This window comes from Mirounga angustirostris, unplaced genomic scaffold, assembly GCF_029215605.1.
Source record: "Mirounga angustirostris isolate CCGP_5_RB_7025 unplaced genomic scaffold, mMirAng1.0.hap1 SCAF_11, whole genome shotgun sequence".
Taxonomy (NCBI): Eukaryota; Metazoa; Chordata; class Mammalia; order Carnivora; family Phocidae; genus Mirounga; species Mirounga angustirostris.
The window spans coordinates 16047411-16065373 of NW_026991719.1; the positions used below are offsets into that span (position 1 = coordinate 16047411).

The following is a 17963-nucleotide window of genomic DNA, read 5'->3' on the forward strand; positions in this document are numbered from 1 at the left end:
CCCAGAATACTCTGTCCCAGTCAGTAGCACTGCACTTAACCTGCAGTATCATAGCTGACTGTGGTGCCAATCTCCCAGCCAGTCTGCCTGCTTGCTGAGGCCCCAGAAGATGTAATATTGCCTTTGTAGCCCCAGAACCTGCAGCAGGTATACAATAAATACTGGTTGAACTGTTCCAATCTAATTATATGTATATACTATTGATACTGCCAACCAGGAAAGAAGAAAGTTGAACCACAACTGCGTTACTCAAAACTCTATTATTCTTCCATGAAGAAGAAATAGGTAACTCCTGATTTTCTAACTCCCAATTTTTTCAAAGATATTGACTATGAAAAAAAAAAAAACACTCAAGAGTTCTAAACCACTTACTGATGCAAAAACATGTAACACTCAAAGATGTTTCTCACTCTCCCTTGCTGTGGCCATTGCATTTCTTTTTATTATGTATTAATTCAAGCTGCCAGCCATAGTTAAAGAAAGATGTCAGCTTTCAGAATCTAGAAATACAATCTCTATCACTGTAAAATACCTACTGTGAATAACCAGGTCCCATGAGCTTATTAAAATAGGTTCTTAACAGTACCAGTGAACTTCAAAGTCAAAGCACATCTCAAACCCAAGCTTACTCTACTAAACTAAGAATTGCTCACCTGTGTTTCCACCTGGGGGATCGAGAGCGTGACCGTGCCATCCTTTGACACTTGAGCCACTATCCACTTTTACACTGCAAAGAAACACAGTATTAGCAAGTTCATAGAGCCTGCAATCTGCTCTAAAATTAGTGAATACCACCAACAAAAAAGTACTTCAGTTCTCTGTATCTGTTTCTTCATCTGTAAAATGGGGATGATAATAATAGAACCCACCTTACTGGAATGTTGTGAGGATAGAATGAATTAAATCAGGGGTCAGCAACCGTGTCCTACAGAGGGCCAAACAGTAGGCTTTCTGGGCTATTTGAGAGAGAGAGTGAGAGAGAGAGAGCCCAAGAGGGGGTAGGGTCAGGGGGAGAAGCAGACTCCCCGCTGAGCAGGGAGCCAGATGGTGGGACTTGATCCCGGGACTCCAGGACCATGACCTGAGCCGAAGGCAGTCACTTCACCAACTGAGCCACCCAGGCGCCCTGGCCATATAAGGTCTTTACCGCATCTTCTTCTTCTTTTTTTCTTAAAAACAACTCTTTAAAAATATAAAACCATTCTTAACCCAAGGGCCACACAAAAACAGGCCCCCAAAGCCAAATACACTGTAGTGTGATGATCCCTGAGTTGTCATTAAGAGTGCTCAGAATGGTGCCTGGCACACAACAACTGCTAAATAAGTGTTCCAAAAAGAGGAAATCCAGGGCGCCTGGGTGGCTCAGTTGGTTAAGCGACTGCCTTCGGCTCAGGTCATGATCCTGGAGTCCTGGGATCGAGTCCTGCATCGGGCTCCCTGCTCAGCAGGGAGTCTGCTTCTCCCTCTGACCCTCCCCCCTCTCATGTGCTCTCTCTCTCTCTCAAATAAATAAATAAAATCTTAAAAAAAAAAAAAAGAGGAAATCCTTACCCAGAACTCCTCTATCTGAACCACTACTACCTTCCTGTCTTTCACCATGTATATAAATACTTCATATAATCACAGTCAAAATGTTTAGGGTTACTTGATGATACATCCTGCTTTTTAAATTGCTGGATAATAAGAATAATTTATAGCACTAAATTGGTACCTAACTTCCACCAGATAAACCATAACTTGATTAAGCATGATTAAACATTAAGTTTGCTTTTGATTGTTTTTTTGGTAAAACAAATAATGTCAAATAAATACATTTTAAAAGTTATGTAAACTTGATTTTTAAAATATTAAGTCTTTAAAAGAAGCTACTAGCTTTAGGAACCAAATTTTTTAAACATGTGATTAGGGTATAATCTTTTATATTAGCTATTATTTACATTTTAGTAATCCTCCTTAGTTCTGATACTATACTTAGTTCTGAACTACTATAAGTAGTTCCCAATTTATTGGCCCCAAACTACTGGTGGCTTTCAAAATCATTGCCATGGATCGATAAATAATACGTGGAGCCACCATGCACAGACTATAGAATGAATAAGTATGTGTCTCAAGTATTATAACCTCTATTTTGCAAATTTCTGAAGATAGCATGGTCATTGTTAAAATATAAATGGCTTCTTGGGGCGCCTGAGTGGCTCAGTCTGTTGGGCATCTGCCTTCAGCTCAGGTCATGATCCCAGGGTCCTGGGATCGAGCCCCACATCGAGCTCCCTGCTCGGCGGGAGGCCTGCTTCTCCCTCTCCCACTCCCCCTGCTTGTGTTCCCTCTCTCTCTGTGTCTCTCTCTGTCAAATAAATGAATAAAATCTCTAAAAAAATAAAATAAAATAAAATATAAATGGCTTCTTGTAACTATGTAGTTTTTCCATTGACTGATACAAAAAGCACAACTATTATTATGTGGACACTTGTTTAAAAAGGGAGTCCCCATAGTCAAACATCTGCAAACTACTGTTATAATGAATTTCAGAAGAAAGTAAAAGTACATAAGGCTAAAGGACTGGAACCACATCACTCACCAGAAAGCATTCAATTCAATTCATTTCTTTATATAGTGCCTCTTTCCAAAAAGAAATTGAGGCTAGTAAGAACAATTAGTTCAGAGGTACTATGAAATTAAGACACGGGCGCCTGGGTGGCTCAGTTGGTTAAGCGACTGCCTTCGGCTCAGGTCATGATCCTGGAGTCCCTGGATCGAGTCCCGCATCGGGCTCCCTGCTCGGCAGGGAGTCCGCTTCTCCCTCTGACCCTACCCCCTCTCATGTACTCACTCTCTCTCATTCTCTCTTTCTCAAATAAATAAAATCTTAAAAAAAAAAAAAAAAGAAATTAAGACACTAACTAAAGGGGGAAATTCTCTCATTAAAACTATCAAAATGCATTTCTTCAACAAATATTACTGAGTTACTATTTGCCAGCCACTGTTCTGGGGATACAGCAATGAACAGAAATAGGGAAAAATTCCTGTGTTCTGCAGTTTACATTCTACTGAGGGAATTTATAACTTATAACTTAACTAAAGCAGCTTTGGGTATCAGTTCATACCTATGAAGCTGAACAAAAATTAAAATCCCAAGGTTGGTGAGAAGGGATGACACCAAATATTGTTGGCGATGATGAAAAAGCATAATTTTTCTGGAGGATAATATAATTTTTACATTTTATTCATTTTTTTTTATTTTTTTAAGTAAGCTATATGCCCAACGTGGGGCTTGAACTCATGACCCCAAGATCAGAATTTGCATACTCCATCAACTGAGCCAGCCAGGTATCCCTCCATTTTATTTTTTTATTTTTATTTATTTTTACTTTTTTGAAAAACAGATTTTTTGAGATATAATTCACATACCATACAATTCACTCATCTTAAGGGTACAACTCAATGTTTTTTAGTATACTCACAGAGATGTACAACCAACACCACAATCAAATTTTAGAACATTTTCATCTCCTTTAAAAGAAACCCCATTAGCAGTTGCTCCCCCTTCCTTCCCTCCTTTGATTAGCCCCTTTCTATGGATTTGCCTATTCTGGACCTTTCATATAAATGGACTCATACAATATATATTTTGTGACTGGTTTCTTTCCCTTACCATAATGTTTTCAAGGGTCATCCCTATTTTACCATGTATCAGTACTTCATTCTTTTTATGGCACATTTTATTTATTTATTCCTCTCCCAGTGGACATTTGGGTTATTTCTATAGTTTTGGTTATTATGAATAATGCTGCTATGAACATTTGTGTATCCATTTTTATATGAACATATGTTTCTATTTCTCTTGGGTATATACCTAGAAGTGGAATTGCTGGGTCATATGATAACTCTATGCTTAACTTTTATTATTATTATTTTTTTAAGTAGGCACCATACCCAGCATGGAGCCCAACGTGGAGCTTGAACTCACGACCTTGAGATCAAGACCTGAGCTGAGATCAAGAGTCAGATGCTTAACCAACTGAACCACCCAGGGGCCCCTATGTTTAACTTTTAAAGACACTGCCAAACTTCTCCAAAGCAGCTATGCCATTTTATATTCCCACCAGCAATGTATGAGGGTTCCCATTTTTCCACATCCTCACCAACATTTGCTATTGTCTGCCCTTCTGATTATAGCCATTCTAGTGGGCTGACATGGTACTTCATGGTTTTGATTTGCATTTCCCTAATGATGGGTAATCTTAAAATATGTAAGAAATTATGAAACTAATCATGCCTACTTTCTTTTAATCTAATAATTTCAGTTTAAACTTACTACTCTAAGATAATAATTTAAAAGGAAAAAATCAGCTATATATACTAAGATGTTTAATATCAGCTTTATTTATAATAGGAAAGGAAAAAAAAACCCACCCAAACTAGTTATAACCCTAATGCCCAGGAAACAATAAAAGATTAAACAAATATAAAACATATGTATCTAGGGGCACCTGGGTAGCTCAGTCGGTTAAGCTTCTGACTTCGGTTCAGGTCATGATCCCAGGGTCCTGGGATGGAGCGAGGAGTCTGCTTCTCCCTCTGCCCCTCCCCCTGCTGGTGTGCATATGCTCTCTCTCTCAAATAAATAAAATCTTTAAAAAAACACATATATTGGGGTACCTGAGTGGCTCAGCCATTAAACGTCTGCCTTCCACTCGGGTCATGATCCCAGGGTCCTGAGATCGAGCCCCGCATTGGGCTCCCTGCTCAGTGGGAAGCCTGCTTCTCCCTCTCCCACTCTCCCTGCTTGTGTTCCCTCTCTCGCTGTATCTCTCTCTGTCAAATAAATAAATAAAAATCTTAAAAATAAAAAAACACATATATCTAGTCACTTCCTACCTTTCTATCAGCCTTATGTATGTCTTTTCCTCCACATACCCTACTAGTCCTCCACACCACACTACTTGCTTTTCCCTGATCATGCTCCCCCTACCACATAGATGGCCTTCTCTCACTCTACTTGACAAATCTCTATTCTTTCAGGACTGTTTCACCATTATCTCCCCCGGGATTCTTTCCTTGATAATCTTACTTTCCCCGAGTTTCTTTCTTCTTGGGAATTCTGGGTTTATTCTGAGATTATTTGAATACATTGTGATTATTTGTTTAAATAACTCTATTTGTTTCAATAAACAAAAGACTCCAAACAACTTCTCACAGAACACAAAACTCTAATGACCTATGGTCATAAGATGTGGAACAATAGGGACTCTCATACACTGCTAGGGAGTGTACATGAGTATTAACCAGTTTGGAAGGAGTTGACAGTACCCATTTAAAGTTGGACATGCTCATATCCCACAGCCCAGCAATTCCATACAGAAATAGCCTTTAGAGTAGTGGCTCTCAAACTTCAGTGTGCAAGAGAATCACCTGAAAGGCTTGTTAAAACACAGATTGCTGGACCCTACACCAAAGGCAGGACTTAACTTCTATCAGGTTCCCAAGTGATATGGATGCTGTTGGTTCAAGGAATACAGAATTACTGGCTTAAAGGAAAAGGTGAGGGGTGACTTGGGAGAAAATAAGATTTATTAACTGTGTGATTAAAAAAAGTATTACTCAGGGGCGCCTGGATGGCTCAGTTGGTTGGGCGTCTGTCTTCAGCTCGGGTCATGATTCCAGGGTCCTGCAATCGAGCCCCTCATGGGGCTCCATACTCAGCAGGGGAGTCTGCTTCTCCCTCTCCCTCTGCCCCTCCCCCTGCTTGTGTGCACGCTCTCCCTCAAATAAATAAATAAATAAATAAATAAAATCTTTTTTTTAAGTATTACTCAGAATATTTTCCTTTAATATATTAAAATTAGCTTTATTAAAATTCAAACTATTCACTTGAAAATGGGTGAATTTTATTGCATATAAATTATACCTCAGGGGTGCCTGGGTGGCTCAGATGGTTAAGCGTCTGCCTTCGGCTCAGGTCATGATCCCAGGGTCCTAGGATCGAGCCCCACATAGGGCTCCCCGCTCAGCGGGAAGCCTCCTTCTCCCTCTCCCACTCCCCCTGCTTGTGTTCCTGCTCTCACTCTCTCTCTGTCAAATAAATAAATAAAATCTTAAAAAAAAATTATACCTCAAAGCTGTAAAAAAGTTAGCTTTGAGGTGATGAAAACACTCTGAAATTAGATCAGATATTATGAAGATGGTTGCACAACTCTGTGAACATACTAAAAACCATTGAATTGCACACTTATTTAAACCTGTAAATTACGTCTCAATAAAACTTTTTTAAAAAGTTAACTTTGTTTGCAATTGCTTAGTGCACATCAGCTAGTAATGAAAAGTACTGGTTCAGGGGCTTAATGGATAAGAGAGGAGGAGAGTTCATTTAAAACCATAGAGTAAAAACCTAAGAGTGGTTTTTACATTTTTAAAGGGTTGTTGTTGTTGTTGGAGGTGGCGGGGCGGGGGGGGGGGGGGGGGGGAGGAGGAGAATATGTAACAGAAACTGTCTGTGGAGCACAAAGCCTAAATATTTACTATCTGGTCCTTTGCAGAAAAATTTTGCCAGTCTCTGATTTAAAGTAATTTATTTGTGACTAGCAAAATTAATAAAAGGAACCAGCTTCAGGACACAAAGAGAGAAAAGACTGAAATATCAGCAGGGTTTGTGACCAGGGAGAAAGAGATGTCAATAACAGTAGATAAACTGGTTTGTACTGCTACTTCAGAGTGAACTGTACAGGACCAGGGGTAGTGAATGAACCCCTCTGCCCTTAAACAAGAAAGATGACTAGACAGCAAGGACCTACACTCCCAGGAAGATGCTGAAGAGGATGCTGGTGCCAAAAGAGGCCACGTCTACCAGGACAGCACTGGACACATCCCCTGACTCAAGTGAAAGACCCAGCTCCAGCAATTCTCCTCTTCCTCCCACCACACTTCCCCTCTTCAGTAGATCCTTCCCATCGCCATACAACCTTCCTCTTGTGAAGCCCCCAACTCTCCAGAACCACACCCTCCTGGGGCTACCACCTTCTCGCTCCATTTATAACCAACATATATTCCTCAAAGGGCTGCTGTATACCATAATCATTCCCTCCGATTCTTGGTTGGCCCCTCACCAATCTGGCCTTCTAATCCACCACTGCACCAAACTGCCCTAGTCAAAATCACTAATCAAATCCATGTCACTAAATCCAATGGAGATTTCTCCTCCTTATCCTGGACCTACCAGTAGCACTTGCCAATTATACCTTCCTTCCAAAAACATTTTCTTCACTTGAATTACAGAATACTACATTTTCCTGGTTTTCCTCCTACCTCTAACAATTCCTTCTGTCTCCTTTGCTGGTTTCTCCTCATGTCTTCCTTCACCACTCTGACCCCTAAATAGTGAAGCCAGCTGTCCTCTAAATAGTGACTTCAGTCTTTGGACCTCTCATTATCTACACTCGTTCCCCAGTCTACACTCTCACTTAGTCTCATGGCTTTAAATACTCTTTATAAACTAACAACCCCCAAATTTATATCTCCAGCCCTCACCTATCCTCTGTACTGCAGTCTTACATATCCAACAACCTACTGGATTCTATAAACATGTCCAAGAGCAAACTCCTGACTTCCCTCCAAAATCTACTCCTCCTATGGTCTCTGTCCCACCTCAGTAAATGCCAGCTCTATCCTTTGAGTTTACAATAAAAAGGAAACATAAATGTCCAATAAACTGAAAAGATACTCAACTATACCTAATCAGGAAGATAAAATTAAAACAATAAGATACCATTTCATACTCATGAGATTTGCAAAATTTTAAAGTCTAATGATTTCCATGAGTTTACAAGAAAGTTAAAAAAGAGAATTCCTCAACTGAGGAAAATTCCTCCCCCCAAAAACAGGAAGCAGAAGAAAACTCTAAGTCTATACTCCAAGCAGAATTAGATATCTCCAAAAGCATTTAAGGATATATTTTTTAAAAACCTCACCCTGAATCAGAAACTTAAAAACTAAGAACGGAAAGAAATTAAAAAAAAAAAAAAAAAAAAGAGTGAAATGACAGAAGAAAAGTTAACTGAACTCAGAGAAAAAAATGGGAGAAAAAAAGACTAAATTATCTGAGAAGTGAAGATAAATTACAAGGTGTCCTAAGGGAGAATAAACTCAAATGAAAATTTACTAAGGGACATCAAAGAAAAGCAGGAAAATGACAACAAAAAAAATGAAAATGACAATGAGTGAGTGTGTGAGTGAGTGAGTGAGACAGAGATTGAGTCAGAGTGAAAGTAGTAGAACTAGAAGACAGGTAAAGAAGGAATAATATTTGTATTAGTGTAGTCTCTGAGAAGAAAAACGAAACAATGGAAATAAACTAATATTTAAACTAAAATTCAGGAAACTTTCCAGGGACGCCTAGGTGGTTCAGTCACTTAAGCATCCGATTCTTGATATTGGTTCAGATCATAATCTCAGGGTTGTGAGATTGGCCCCCATGTCGGGCTCCATGCTGGGCATGGAGTCTGCTTAAGATTCTCTCTCCCTCTCCCTCTGCCCGTCCCTCACTGCTCATGCTCTATCTCTCTCTGAAAGAAAGAGAGAGAGAGAGAGAGAAAGAAAGAAAGAAAGAAAGAAAGAAAGAAAGAAAGAAAGAAAGAAAGAAAGAAAGAAAGAAAGAAAGAAAAAACGTTTCAGAAATGGAAAAATACCTGAATCTATACAATGAAGGGCTCACCAGATACCTGGGAAAATTAACCTAAAACAATCAACTCTGAAACATAGCCTAGTAAAAACTATTTGATTTTAAAGATAAAGATAAAATCCTCAGGGGGCCTGAGTGGCTCAGTCCGTTAAGCATCTGACTCTTGGTTTCAGCCCCTGTTATGATCTCAGGGTCATGGAATCAAGCCCTGCACAGGGCTCTGCACTGGGCAAGGAATCTGCTTGAGATTCTCTCCCTCTGCCCCTCCCCCCCCATCATGCTCTTGCACACTCTCTCTCAAATAAATAAATAAACAAAATCTTTAAAAAAAGATAAAATCCTCAAGACCTCTAGGTAAAAAGAATAAATAACTTATAAATCCAAAAGAAGTAGACTAGCATCAGATATTTCAAAACTAACAAAGCAAGGCAACAATGGGTCATCATTTAGTATAAAAAAATAAAATAAAATCAGTGAAACTAAGTGTGAACCAAGGATTTTATATCAGTCAAGCTGTCCTTCAAATATCAAAGCTAAAGAAAAAAAGTTTTCAGCATACAAGAACATAGGGAATTTCTGTTCTTAACTAGCCCTTCCTGAGAAATCTACTAGGTAGAGGATGAGTTTCATCCAATCAAATTATGAGTGAGAAAATGTCAGTAAAGGACCAATGGTGAGCATTAAAAAATATGTAAGTGTACATATAAGACATTAAAAGAACGAGGAGGATGAAGGTGAAAGACTAATGTAAAATTGTGGCAAAACTGTGACAAAGTAGAAAAACTACAACTAAAAAATGGGAGAAGAAGAGACAGGAAAAGAAAATAATGGTAAAAGTTTAATGTTGTATAGGCAATAGATGTGTTTAAAGCATCCTGAGGGGGGAAACCTGATAAATCAGATATTAAGAGGTTAGACAAATCAACACACAGTGCTGGGACAACTGCATATCCATAAGCAAAACAATAAAGTTCAACCCTACCTCACACCATATACAAAAATTAACTGGGGGCTCCTGGGTGGCTCAGTTGGTTAAGCGACTGCCTTCGGCTCAGGTCATGATCCTGGAGTCCTGGGATCGAGTCCCGCATCGGGCTCCCTGCTCGGCGGGGAGTCTGCTTCTCCCTCTGACCCTATCCCCTCTCATGCTCTCTCTATCTCATTGTCTCTCTCAAATAAATAAATAAAATCTTTTTTTAAAAAAAATTAACTGAAAATGGATCAAAGACCTAAATGTGAGAGCTAAAACTGTAAGAGGAAAACATAAAGGTAAATATCTTTGTGACCTTAGATCAGATATTACATTAAAAACACAAGCAACAGGAGAAAAAATAGATAAATCAGGCATCATCAAAATTTAAAACATTCACACTGTAAAGGATACTATCAAAAAAGCAAAAAGGAAACCCACAGAATGGGAGAAAATTTTTTGCAAATCATATCTGATAAAGGATTGTATCTAGAATATACAAAAAAACCCAAAACTCTCTTACAATTCAATAATAAAAGACAACCCAATTAAGAAATGGGCAAAGCAGCTGAATCAACATTTCTCCAGAGAAGGTATACAGATGCCCAATAAACACATAAAAAGATGTTCAACATCATTAATCATTAGGGAGATGCAAATCAAAATCATGAGATACCACTTCACACCAACTAGATAGCTATAACAAGTGCTGAAAGGATGGAGAGATAAGGGAAGCCTCATACATTGCTGGGGGAAATGTAAAATGATGCAGCAGCTTGGGAAAACAGTCTGGCAGTTCCTTAAAAAATTAAACACAGAGGGGCACCTGGGTGGCCCAGTCGGTTGAGCATCCAACTCTTGGTTTCAGCTCAGGTCATGATTTCAGGGTGGTGGAATAGATCCCTGTGTTGGGCTCTGCTCTCAGTACGGAGTAGGCTTGTCCCTTTCCCTCTGCTCCTCCCTCCACTCGTGCACTCTCGCTCTCTCCCTCCCTCCCTCCCTCTCTCTCTCTCAAATAAATAAACAAATAAAATCTAAAAATAAATCTTAAAAAAGAATTAAACAGGGGTACCTGGGGGATGCAGTCTGGGGGGCGTCCTACTCTTGGTTTTGGCTCAGGTTGTGAGCTCAGGGTCATGAGATCAAGCCCCGTGTAAGGCTCTGCACTCAGTGCGGAGTCTGCTTGGGATTCTCTCTCCCTCTGCCTGTGCCCCTCCCACTCATGCTCTCTCTCTCTCTCTCTCAAAAATTAAATAAATAAATCTTTAAAAAAAATTAAACGGAGTTACCATATGACCCAGCAATTCTACTCCTACATATATAACCAAATAAAAATATGTCCACACAAAAACTTGTACACAAATATTCATAGCAGCATTAGTCATAATAGCTAAAAAGTAGAAACAATTCTACTGCCCAGAGATAAGTGAATAAACAAAATGTGGTATACCCATACAAATGAACATTATTTGGCCATAAAAAGGAATGAAGTACTAACACATGGTCAAACAGGAATGAATCTTGAAATCGTTATGCTAAGGGAAGGAAGCCAGTTACAAAAGACCACATATTGTATGATTCCATTTATATGAAAGGTTCAGAATACGCAAATCCACAGAAACAGAAAGTAGACTCGTGGTTGCCTGGGTGGGGTGGTGGGGTGGTGGGGTACTGGGGAGAATAGACACAGGGTTTCTTTGGGGGATGATGAATATGTTTTAAAACTGGACTGTGGTGATGGCTACACAACTCTGCATACACCAAAAAACACTGAGGTGCACACTTTTCAATGCGTGAATTGTGTGATATGTTAATCATATCTCAGTAAAGACATTACCAAAAAGAAAAAAAATCAACTGACAAAAATTTCATACTAAATAGGAACCCAGCATTTACAAATGCAGAGAATTCCCCAGGAAAGCCTTTGCAACAAAGAAACCACAATCTCAGCACAGAACCCGACAGAGTTAGAGCCCACAGAACAAGAGGGTGACCAGCAAATCAGAGGAAGCCCTGAGGAGACCAGAACATGGATTAATGCTCTTGGCTACAGGGGCTAGGTGTTACCATCAGTTTTTCAACAGAAGGACCTGGAAGTGGATAAAGAATCTCACCGCTGCCTATCATTAACCTACTATGATTTCATGAATACAATGTATTTTTTTCACACACACACACACAAGTTTAAATAAACAACCAGGGGAGTAAGGGCATTTATAAAGGTATAAGGACAAAGGTCAACCATAAGAACAAAAATACAAGCCTTCCTAAATACCACCCCCCCAATTTTTAAAATAAAAGAGCAAAAAATACACCTCATAGCCAAAGAAACAGCAAATATAACAAAATATTATGATAGAGTTGAGGTCAAATATATTAGTCCTCACAGTAAATGTGAATGGGCTTAACTCACCTATTAAAATAAAAAGTTTCAATCTGGCTTGCAAAACAAAACTCAAGGAGTTGTACAAGATACATCTAAAACAAAGTGATGTTGAAACATTAAAAATGAAAGGATGGCCAAAGTATACCAGGCAATTGGTAACAAAAAGAGAGCAGGGTGGCATTTCTGGGATCAGGCAAAGAATTCAAGTCCTAAAACTTCATCATGACCACAAAAAAAAAAAAAAAAAAAAGAGAGAGAGAGCGACACTAGTTAATGCTAAAAGCTACAATCCATGATTTAGACAGAACACATTAAAATACACATTCACATGAATATAACACAGCAACCACCTTTATGAAACAAAAACTACTTGAGATGCAAGGGACACAGAAACACACTAATAACAGGAGACTTTATGCACTCTGAGTGGTATATTAGACAATTCAGTGGTCGAGAAATAAGGAGATAGAAGATCTAAACAGCATAATCAAGAGTAAATCTTAAGGATATTTATCAAACTCTACACTCTGATACTAGAGAATATACATTCTTATCTCATGCCCAAGCCACAGTCACCAAAAGTACTCACATATTATGTCACAAAGAAAACATCAGTGACTGCCATGAAATAGAAGTATTATAAATATCCTCTGATCATAATGTAATAAAACTAAATTTATTAATAAAAATAAAAGCTCTTCCACCTAGAAATTTAAAAACCTCCTATTAAATAACTGAGAATCCTATAACTGAAATTATAGATTTTTAAAGAAATGACAATGAGAACACTACATATCACATTCTATGGGATATATTTAAAGCGGTGATCAAAGGAAAATTTGTTGCTCTAAACATATTTATCAATAAAGTGAAGTAATATAAATTCATTTCCAAGGTTAAAAAAAAATAAGGTAAACCAAAAGAAAGCACAAGGAAGGAAATAATAAAGATAAAAACAGAGGAAGTGAATGAGACAGAGAACAGAAAACTAGATCTGAGTAATAATATAAAATTCTGTAGTTTTTTTTTTTAATTTTATTTATTTATTTGAGACAGAGAGAATGAGAGAGAGAGAGCACATGAGAGGGGGGAGGGTCAGAGGGAGAAGCAGGCTCCCTGCCGAGCAGGGAGCCCAATGCGGGACTCGATCCCGGGACTCCAGGATCATGACCTGAGCCGAAGGCAGTCACCCAACCAACTGAGCCACCCAGGCGCCCCTAAAATTCTGTAGTTTTTGAAAAAAATTAAAATAGGTAAACCACTACATAATGTGATTAAGAAAAAGGGGAAAACACAAATATACAAAAATAAGAGAGAGTGAGGGAGAAAGCAACCACTGAAATAGAAGAAAATTTTTTAAATCATGAGAGATTACTGTGTAGCTCTCCACCTAATAAATTTGAAAAGCCAGACAATAGAGATAATTTGCTAGAAAAATACAAACTACCAAAATTGACCCCATTATAGTTAGAAAGCTTAAACAGCTAAGCAAAATAAGTCAATCAGAGAAAGACAAATACCATATGATTTCACTCATATCTGGAACTTAGGAAACAAAACAGATGAATATATGGGAAGGAAGAAAAAAGGAGAGAGAGGGAAGGAAACCATAAGAGACTCTTAACAATAGAGAACAAACAGAGGGTTGATGGAGGGAGGTGGGTAGAGGATGGTCTAGATGGGTGATGGGTATTGAGGGCACTTGTGATGAGCACTGGGTGTTATAAGTAAGTGATAAATCACTAAATTCTATTCCCGAAACCAAAAAATAAATAAATGAATAAACCCTAGTTTTTACAGCTAAAAAAAAAAGAAAGCTTAAACAGACCAATTTTCATAGAAGAAATAAAGTTATTAAGGAAATATCCCTGAAAAACCATCAGGCCCAGATGGTTTCACAGGAGAATTCTACCAAACCTTCAAACACCAGACAGCCTCAGTGCTCTATAAATCATTCCAGACCTGGTGTATCATGAGAAGGATCAAGCCTATAGGAACATCAACCTTTCAAGGAAGATGAACCAGCCAAGGGGACAGAGAAAGAACATCCTCTGAGGAAGGAGGGAACCCTAGAGCACAGAACCTCATAAATTAAAGAATATTTCAAGAAAGGAGACTTTCACGATAAAAGCTGCATAGAGGTCCAATAAAAGGAATAAAAAAGTGTGAACACATGGCTTCAGGACTAAGTGGAAGATAAGGAGACTTAAGTAAGCTAATTATTAATGATTCCTTCTTGGGACACCTGACTGAGTCAGTGCACCATGAAGCTCTTGATTTCAGGGTTGCCAAGTGCCATGTTGGGTGCAGAGATTTAAAAATAAAATCTTAAAAAAAAAACCACACACACATACAACAACAAAAAAACCCAACTTCTTCTAACAGGCTTACTGGAAAAGGAGGAAGAAACTGGGTTGTAGCTGGGTGACAGGGATCTAGGGATAGGTTTATTATTGATAAGGAGGGACTATGTGCCTGGCACTGGGGATATAATATAGAATGACACTCATAGTAGAGATGAACCTGTGTCCAATTAGTTCAGTGTTTCCTTTGATTCCTTAATAAAACTCCAAATAATGTAGTCAATTTCTCTCACTATCCCACATTTACATATTTCCTTCTTCAACGGTCCATACTAAATTTTTATCAGCAGTCATATTTTATGTTAATTTAGCAAACATTACTAAGTACCAATGACTAGTAGTGGGGAGGCACACAAAGTTGTAAGAGACCTAGTTTCTTTCCCAAGATGCTAAGTTTTCAGTGGATAAGAAGGGCCACGGGAGTGCTAGTACTTCCTGGTTCACTAAGTGTCTTACAAATCATATCTCATTTAATCCTCACAACAAACTCTGAGGAAGCTGGAATTAATCTCCATTTTATAGGTGAAAAAAACAAACTTCAAAAAAGCTAACCAATCTGCCCCAGGTGAAGGACCTGAAACCAGAATCCAAATTCTCAGACTCAAATACTAACACTTCCCCAACTCGCAATTCTTACCTTTAGAAAGATGACCCTGAAGAGACTGCCTGGTCATCTGCGCAGATGCTCGGTCAGCAGAATTAGACTTTAGGATACTTGAGAATAGTTGACATCCTGCATCACATCTAAAATTGCCATCTAAATTTGGAAAGCAGCTTTTCTGCCCTCTAGCTGCCTGAACGTTCTGTAGCTGTAGGGTACAAAGACTATGTTTTATTTATCATGATCTCAAGGATTGTGTTTTATTTAGCTTTATATTTGTCCCCCTCAGCTTTACGTATAGTGCCTTTAAATATTTGCTCCTTCAGTATTTGTGCAGATTCATTCATTCACCTAATTTCATAACTCTGATAGCATTCTGAATATAATCTAGGACAGAATTAAAAAAAAACTTCAAATTTAAGAAGTGAAAGAGCATGGGGCAAAGGGTATCACAGAATGGCTTTTTGAATTCAGAAATTTACTTTAAAAAATCAAGATGCTTTTGTGCTCTGAAATTTTTACAATATGGCAATAACTGGCAACAAGACAAAGTATGTTTAAACATACCTTCCATAAATGTCCTATTTGACCCTTAAATAACCACCCTATAAAAAAAGATAAGTGCACTATAATTATCTAGTTTAGAGTTGAGGAAATTGTCCCTTAGAAAAGGTAAGTGATTTGTGCAGGACATCAGAGATACTGGAATTCAAGGAAGTTCTGAGTTCAAATCTCCTGTTCACTCTATGATACCTTTGCCTCACATGGGTAACACTTCTTTACTAACCTGGTAAAAGTGGAATAAAAGATGAGAAACTGAATTGCTATCAACAAATTTATGAAAAGTGATAGCTAGAGAATGATAATGGTACCTGGTTGGAGAGAAGAACAGAAAGGGCCCAAAAGTGATCCTGTAGAAATTCTTTAAATGCTGCCTTTTGCTAGGATGTAGAAAAAGACACTCACAGATTGTTGGTGGGAGTGCAAAATAGCACATTCTTTCCAGAGGGAAACTGAGCAATTTACATTAAAAAAAAAAAAACCCAACAATTCTATCATCTAGGAATGTACACTAAGAAGTAATGATGGGTGTGCAGATTTTACATTTTTTCAACAATGTATTTAAGTAGTGAAAAATGGAATAACCAACTAAATAAATTATGAGAGCCATGCAATGGCATGCTATGAAGTCAGGGAAAAAAATGGTTACAAAAGAGAATCCACTTTAGAAAAATCCATACATTCATCTCTGCACAGAAAGAGAATGGAAATGTATACCCAGTAACCATATTCATAATGGTTACTTGGATTGGTGAAACAGTGTATCTTCTTCATCATGGTTTTGCATATGTTAGAAATTTTGTAAATAAATGTGTTACCAAATGTTTCTATATAAAAATATTTCTAACAAGACCTTTAAAGGGGGAGGGCTGTGAAACAACAGCGGGGGCTTTCAAAAGATCGTTTTAGTAGCCATTCTAGAAGTACAGTTAAAAAATAACATTTAATAAACATTAGCATATCATAACAATTAAAATACCATTGAAAAATAAAGCTCTCATGGGGCGCCTGGGTGGCTCAGTTGGTTAAGCGACTGCCTTCGGCTCAGGTCATGATCCTGGAGTTCCGGGATCGAGTCCCGCATCGGGCTCCCTGCTCGGCAGGGAGTCTGCTTCTCCCTCTAACCCTCCCCCCTCTCATGTACTCTCTCTCTCTCATTCTTGCTCTCTCAAATAAATAAATAAATCTTTTTAAAAAAAGAAAAATAAAGCTCTCATTATGAATCCCCACCAAAATCTTTCCTTTCCAAATTCCAGTCTCATTCATCCCAGTTCTCATTCAGAAAAATGCTAAAAAGGTTGCTGGGCCAGAAGTCAGACAGACCTTCCTGATTTCTACCTGTAGTTTTTACTTTGTTCCCAGAAAAGAAAAGCAGTCACATAGGAGACAGCTCAAAAAGCACCTTGGCAGGAAAATATTTGGGAGAATAAGTTTCTCTCCCATTTCTTTCCTCCTGACTTCCCGACAGGACAATCCTGACAGTGACCGGCCCAGTTTCTTAATACATCTTAGAAAAGCACAAGGAGATGAGCCAATTTTCAAGATACGTTTCTAAAAACACAAGTTTTATTTTGCAACGCAGGATAAAGAGCATCCTTCACGACTCATTCTGGACGTTACCAGAAGAAGATGCCGCTCGTGGCCGGAGAGCCTCCGGAGGACAAAGCAAGGGTCTCCTCGGCTCGGGTCCCGCAGGCTACGCGTCCGGGTTCGCCCCAGGGACAAGGGAACGGTCCCTGAACACCACCCCCCTGTCCCCATGACAGTCACTCCGAACCGCCGGGGCCGCAGCCTGCCGGACGACGGGGGAAGGATCAGAGCCACGGCAGCAGGTGCCCGGGTCGCCGCGCCAGTGGCCTGAGGCAGTGGGAGGCGAGAGGTCCCCCGGGAGTCCGAGACCAGCCTGCGCATCCTCCCCACCGCCCCACCCGCCGTCCCACCCGCCGCCCCAAGACCGCCCCTCCCGGGCGACGGACACGCCCTCCCTGCGGGCCGGAGCCTCCTCGCCCCGCCCGCCCCCCGGGGCCGCTTACCCCGCCGGGAAGTCCCTGCCGCCGCCGCCAGCCCGGCCGCCGCCAGCCCCTTGGGCCTCGCCCCTCACGCGGCCGCCGCCTCCCACAGCAGAGGTACCGCGGCTACAACCGCCGGGCCACGGGACCCGGAACCACTTCCTTCCGGAACCGCCTCGCCCCGCCCCCGCTCTGGTCCCGCCCACTGTCCTCGGCCTCGCGCCGGCCGGCTGTCCCACCGACCCCGGCTCTCAACTCCCTCGCAGGGAGGGTGCCCCGCCTGGACTGCTCCGGCCAGAGCGCCTGCGCCCTCTGCCGGCCGTTCCCACCTCTGCCGCTCTGTCCAGGGCGCATGCGCTGCGTGCGGCCAGTCCGCCGGGAAAGAAGCGCTGCACGAAG

General features: G+C 40.0%; 1 protein-coding gene across 6 annotated transcripts in view; it reads right to left on the reverse strand.

Annotated features, from left to right (window-relative positions):
* Positions 1-17715, reverse strand: part of BCLAF3 (BCLAF1 and THRAP3 family member 3) — a 59239-nt gene extending 41524 nt beyond the window's left edge. For 4 of the 6 annotated variants that reach the window (XM_064573858.1, XM_045875706.2, XM_064573857.1 and 1 more), the window contains exons 1-3: positions 17589-17715; positions 15031-15202; positions 654-727 (exon numbers count right to left, since the gene is read on the reverse strand). In XM_064573858.1, the coding sequence (XP_064429928.1) occupies positions 654-694 (41 nt within the window). In that variant the 5' untranslated portion in view covers positions 695-727; positions 15031-15202; positions 17589-17715. The remainder of the gene's footprint in view (positions 1-653; positions 728-15030; positions 15203-17588) is intronic. The other 2 variants (XM_064573859.1, XM_045875697.2) reach the window with 1 other exon arrangement.
* Between the last annotated feature and the right edge of the window lie 248 nt (positions 17716-17963).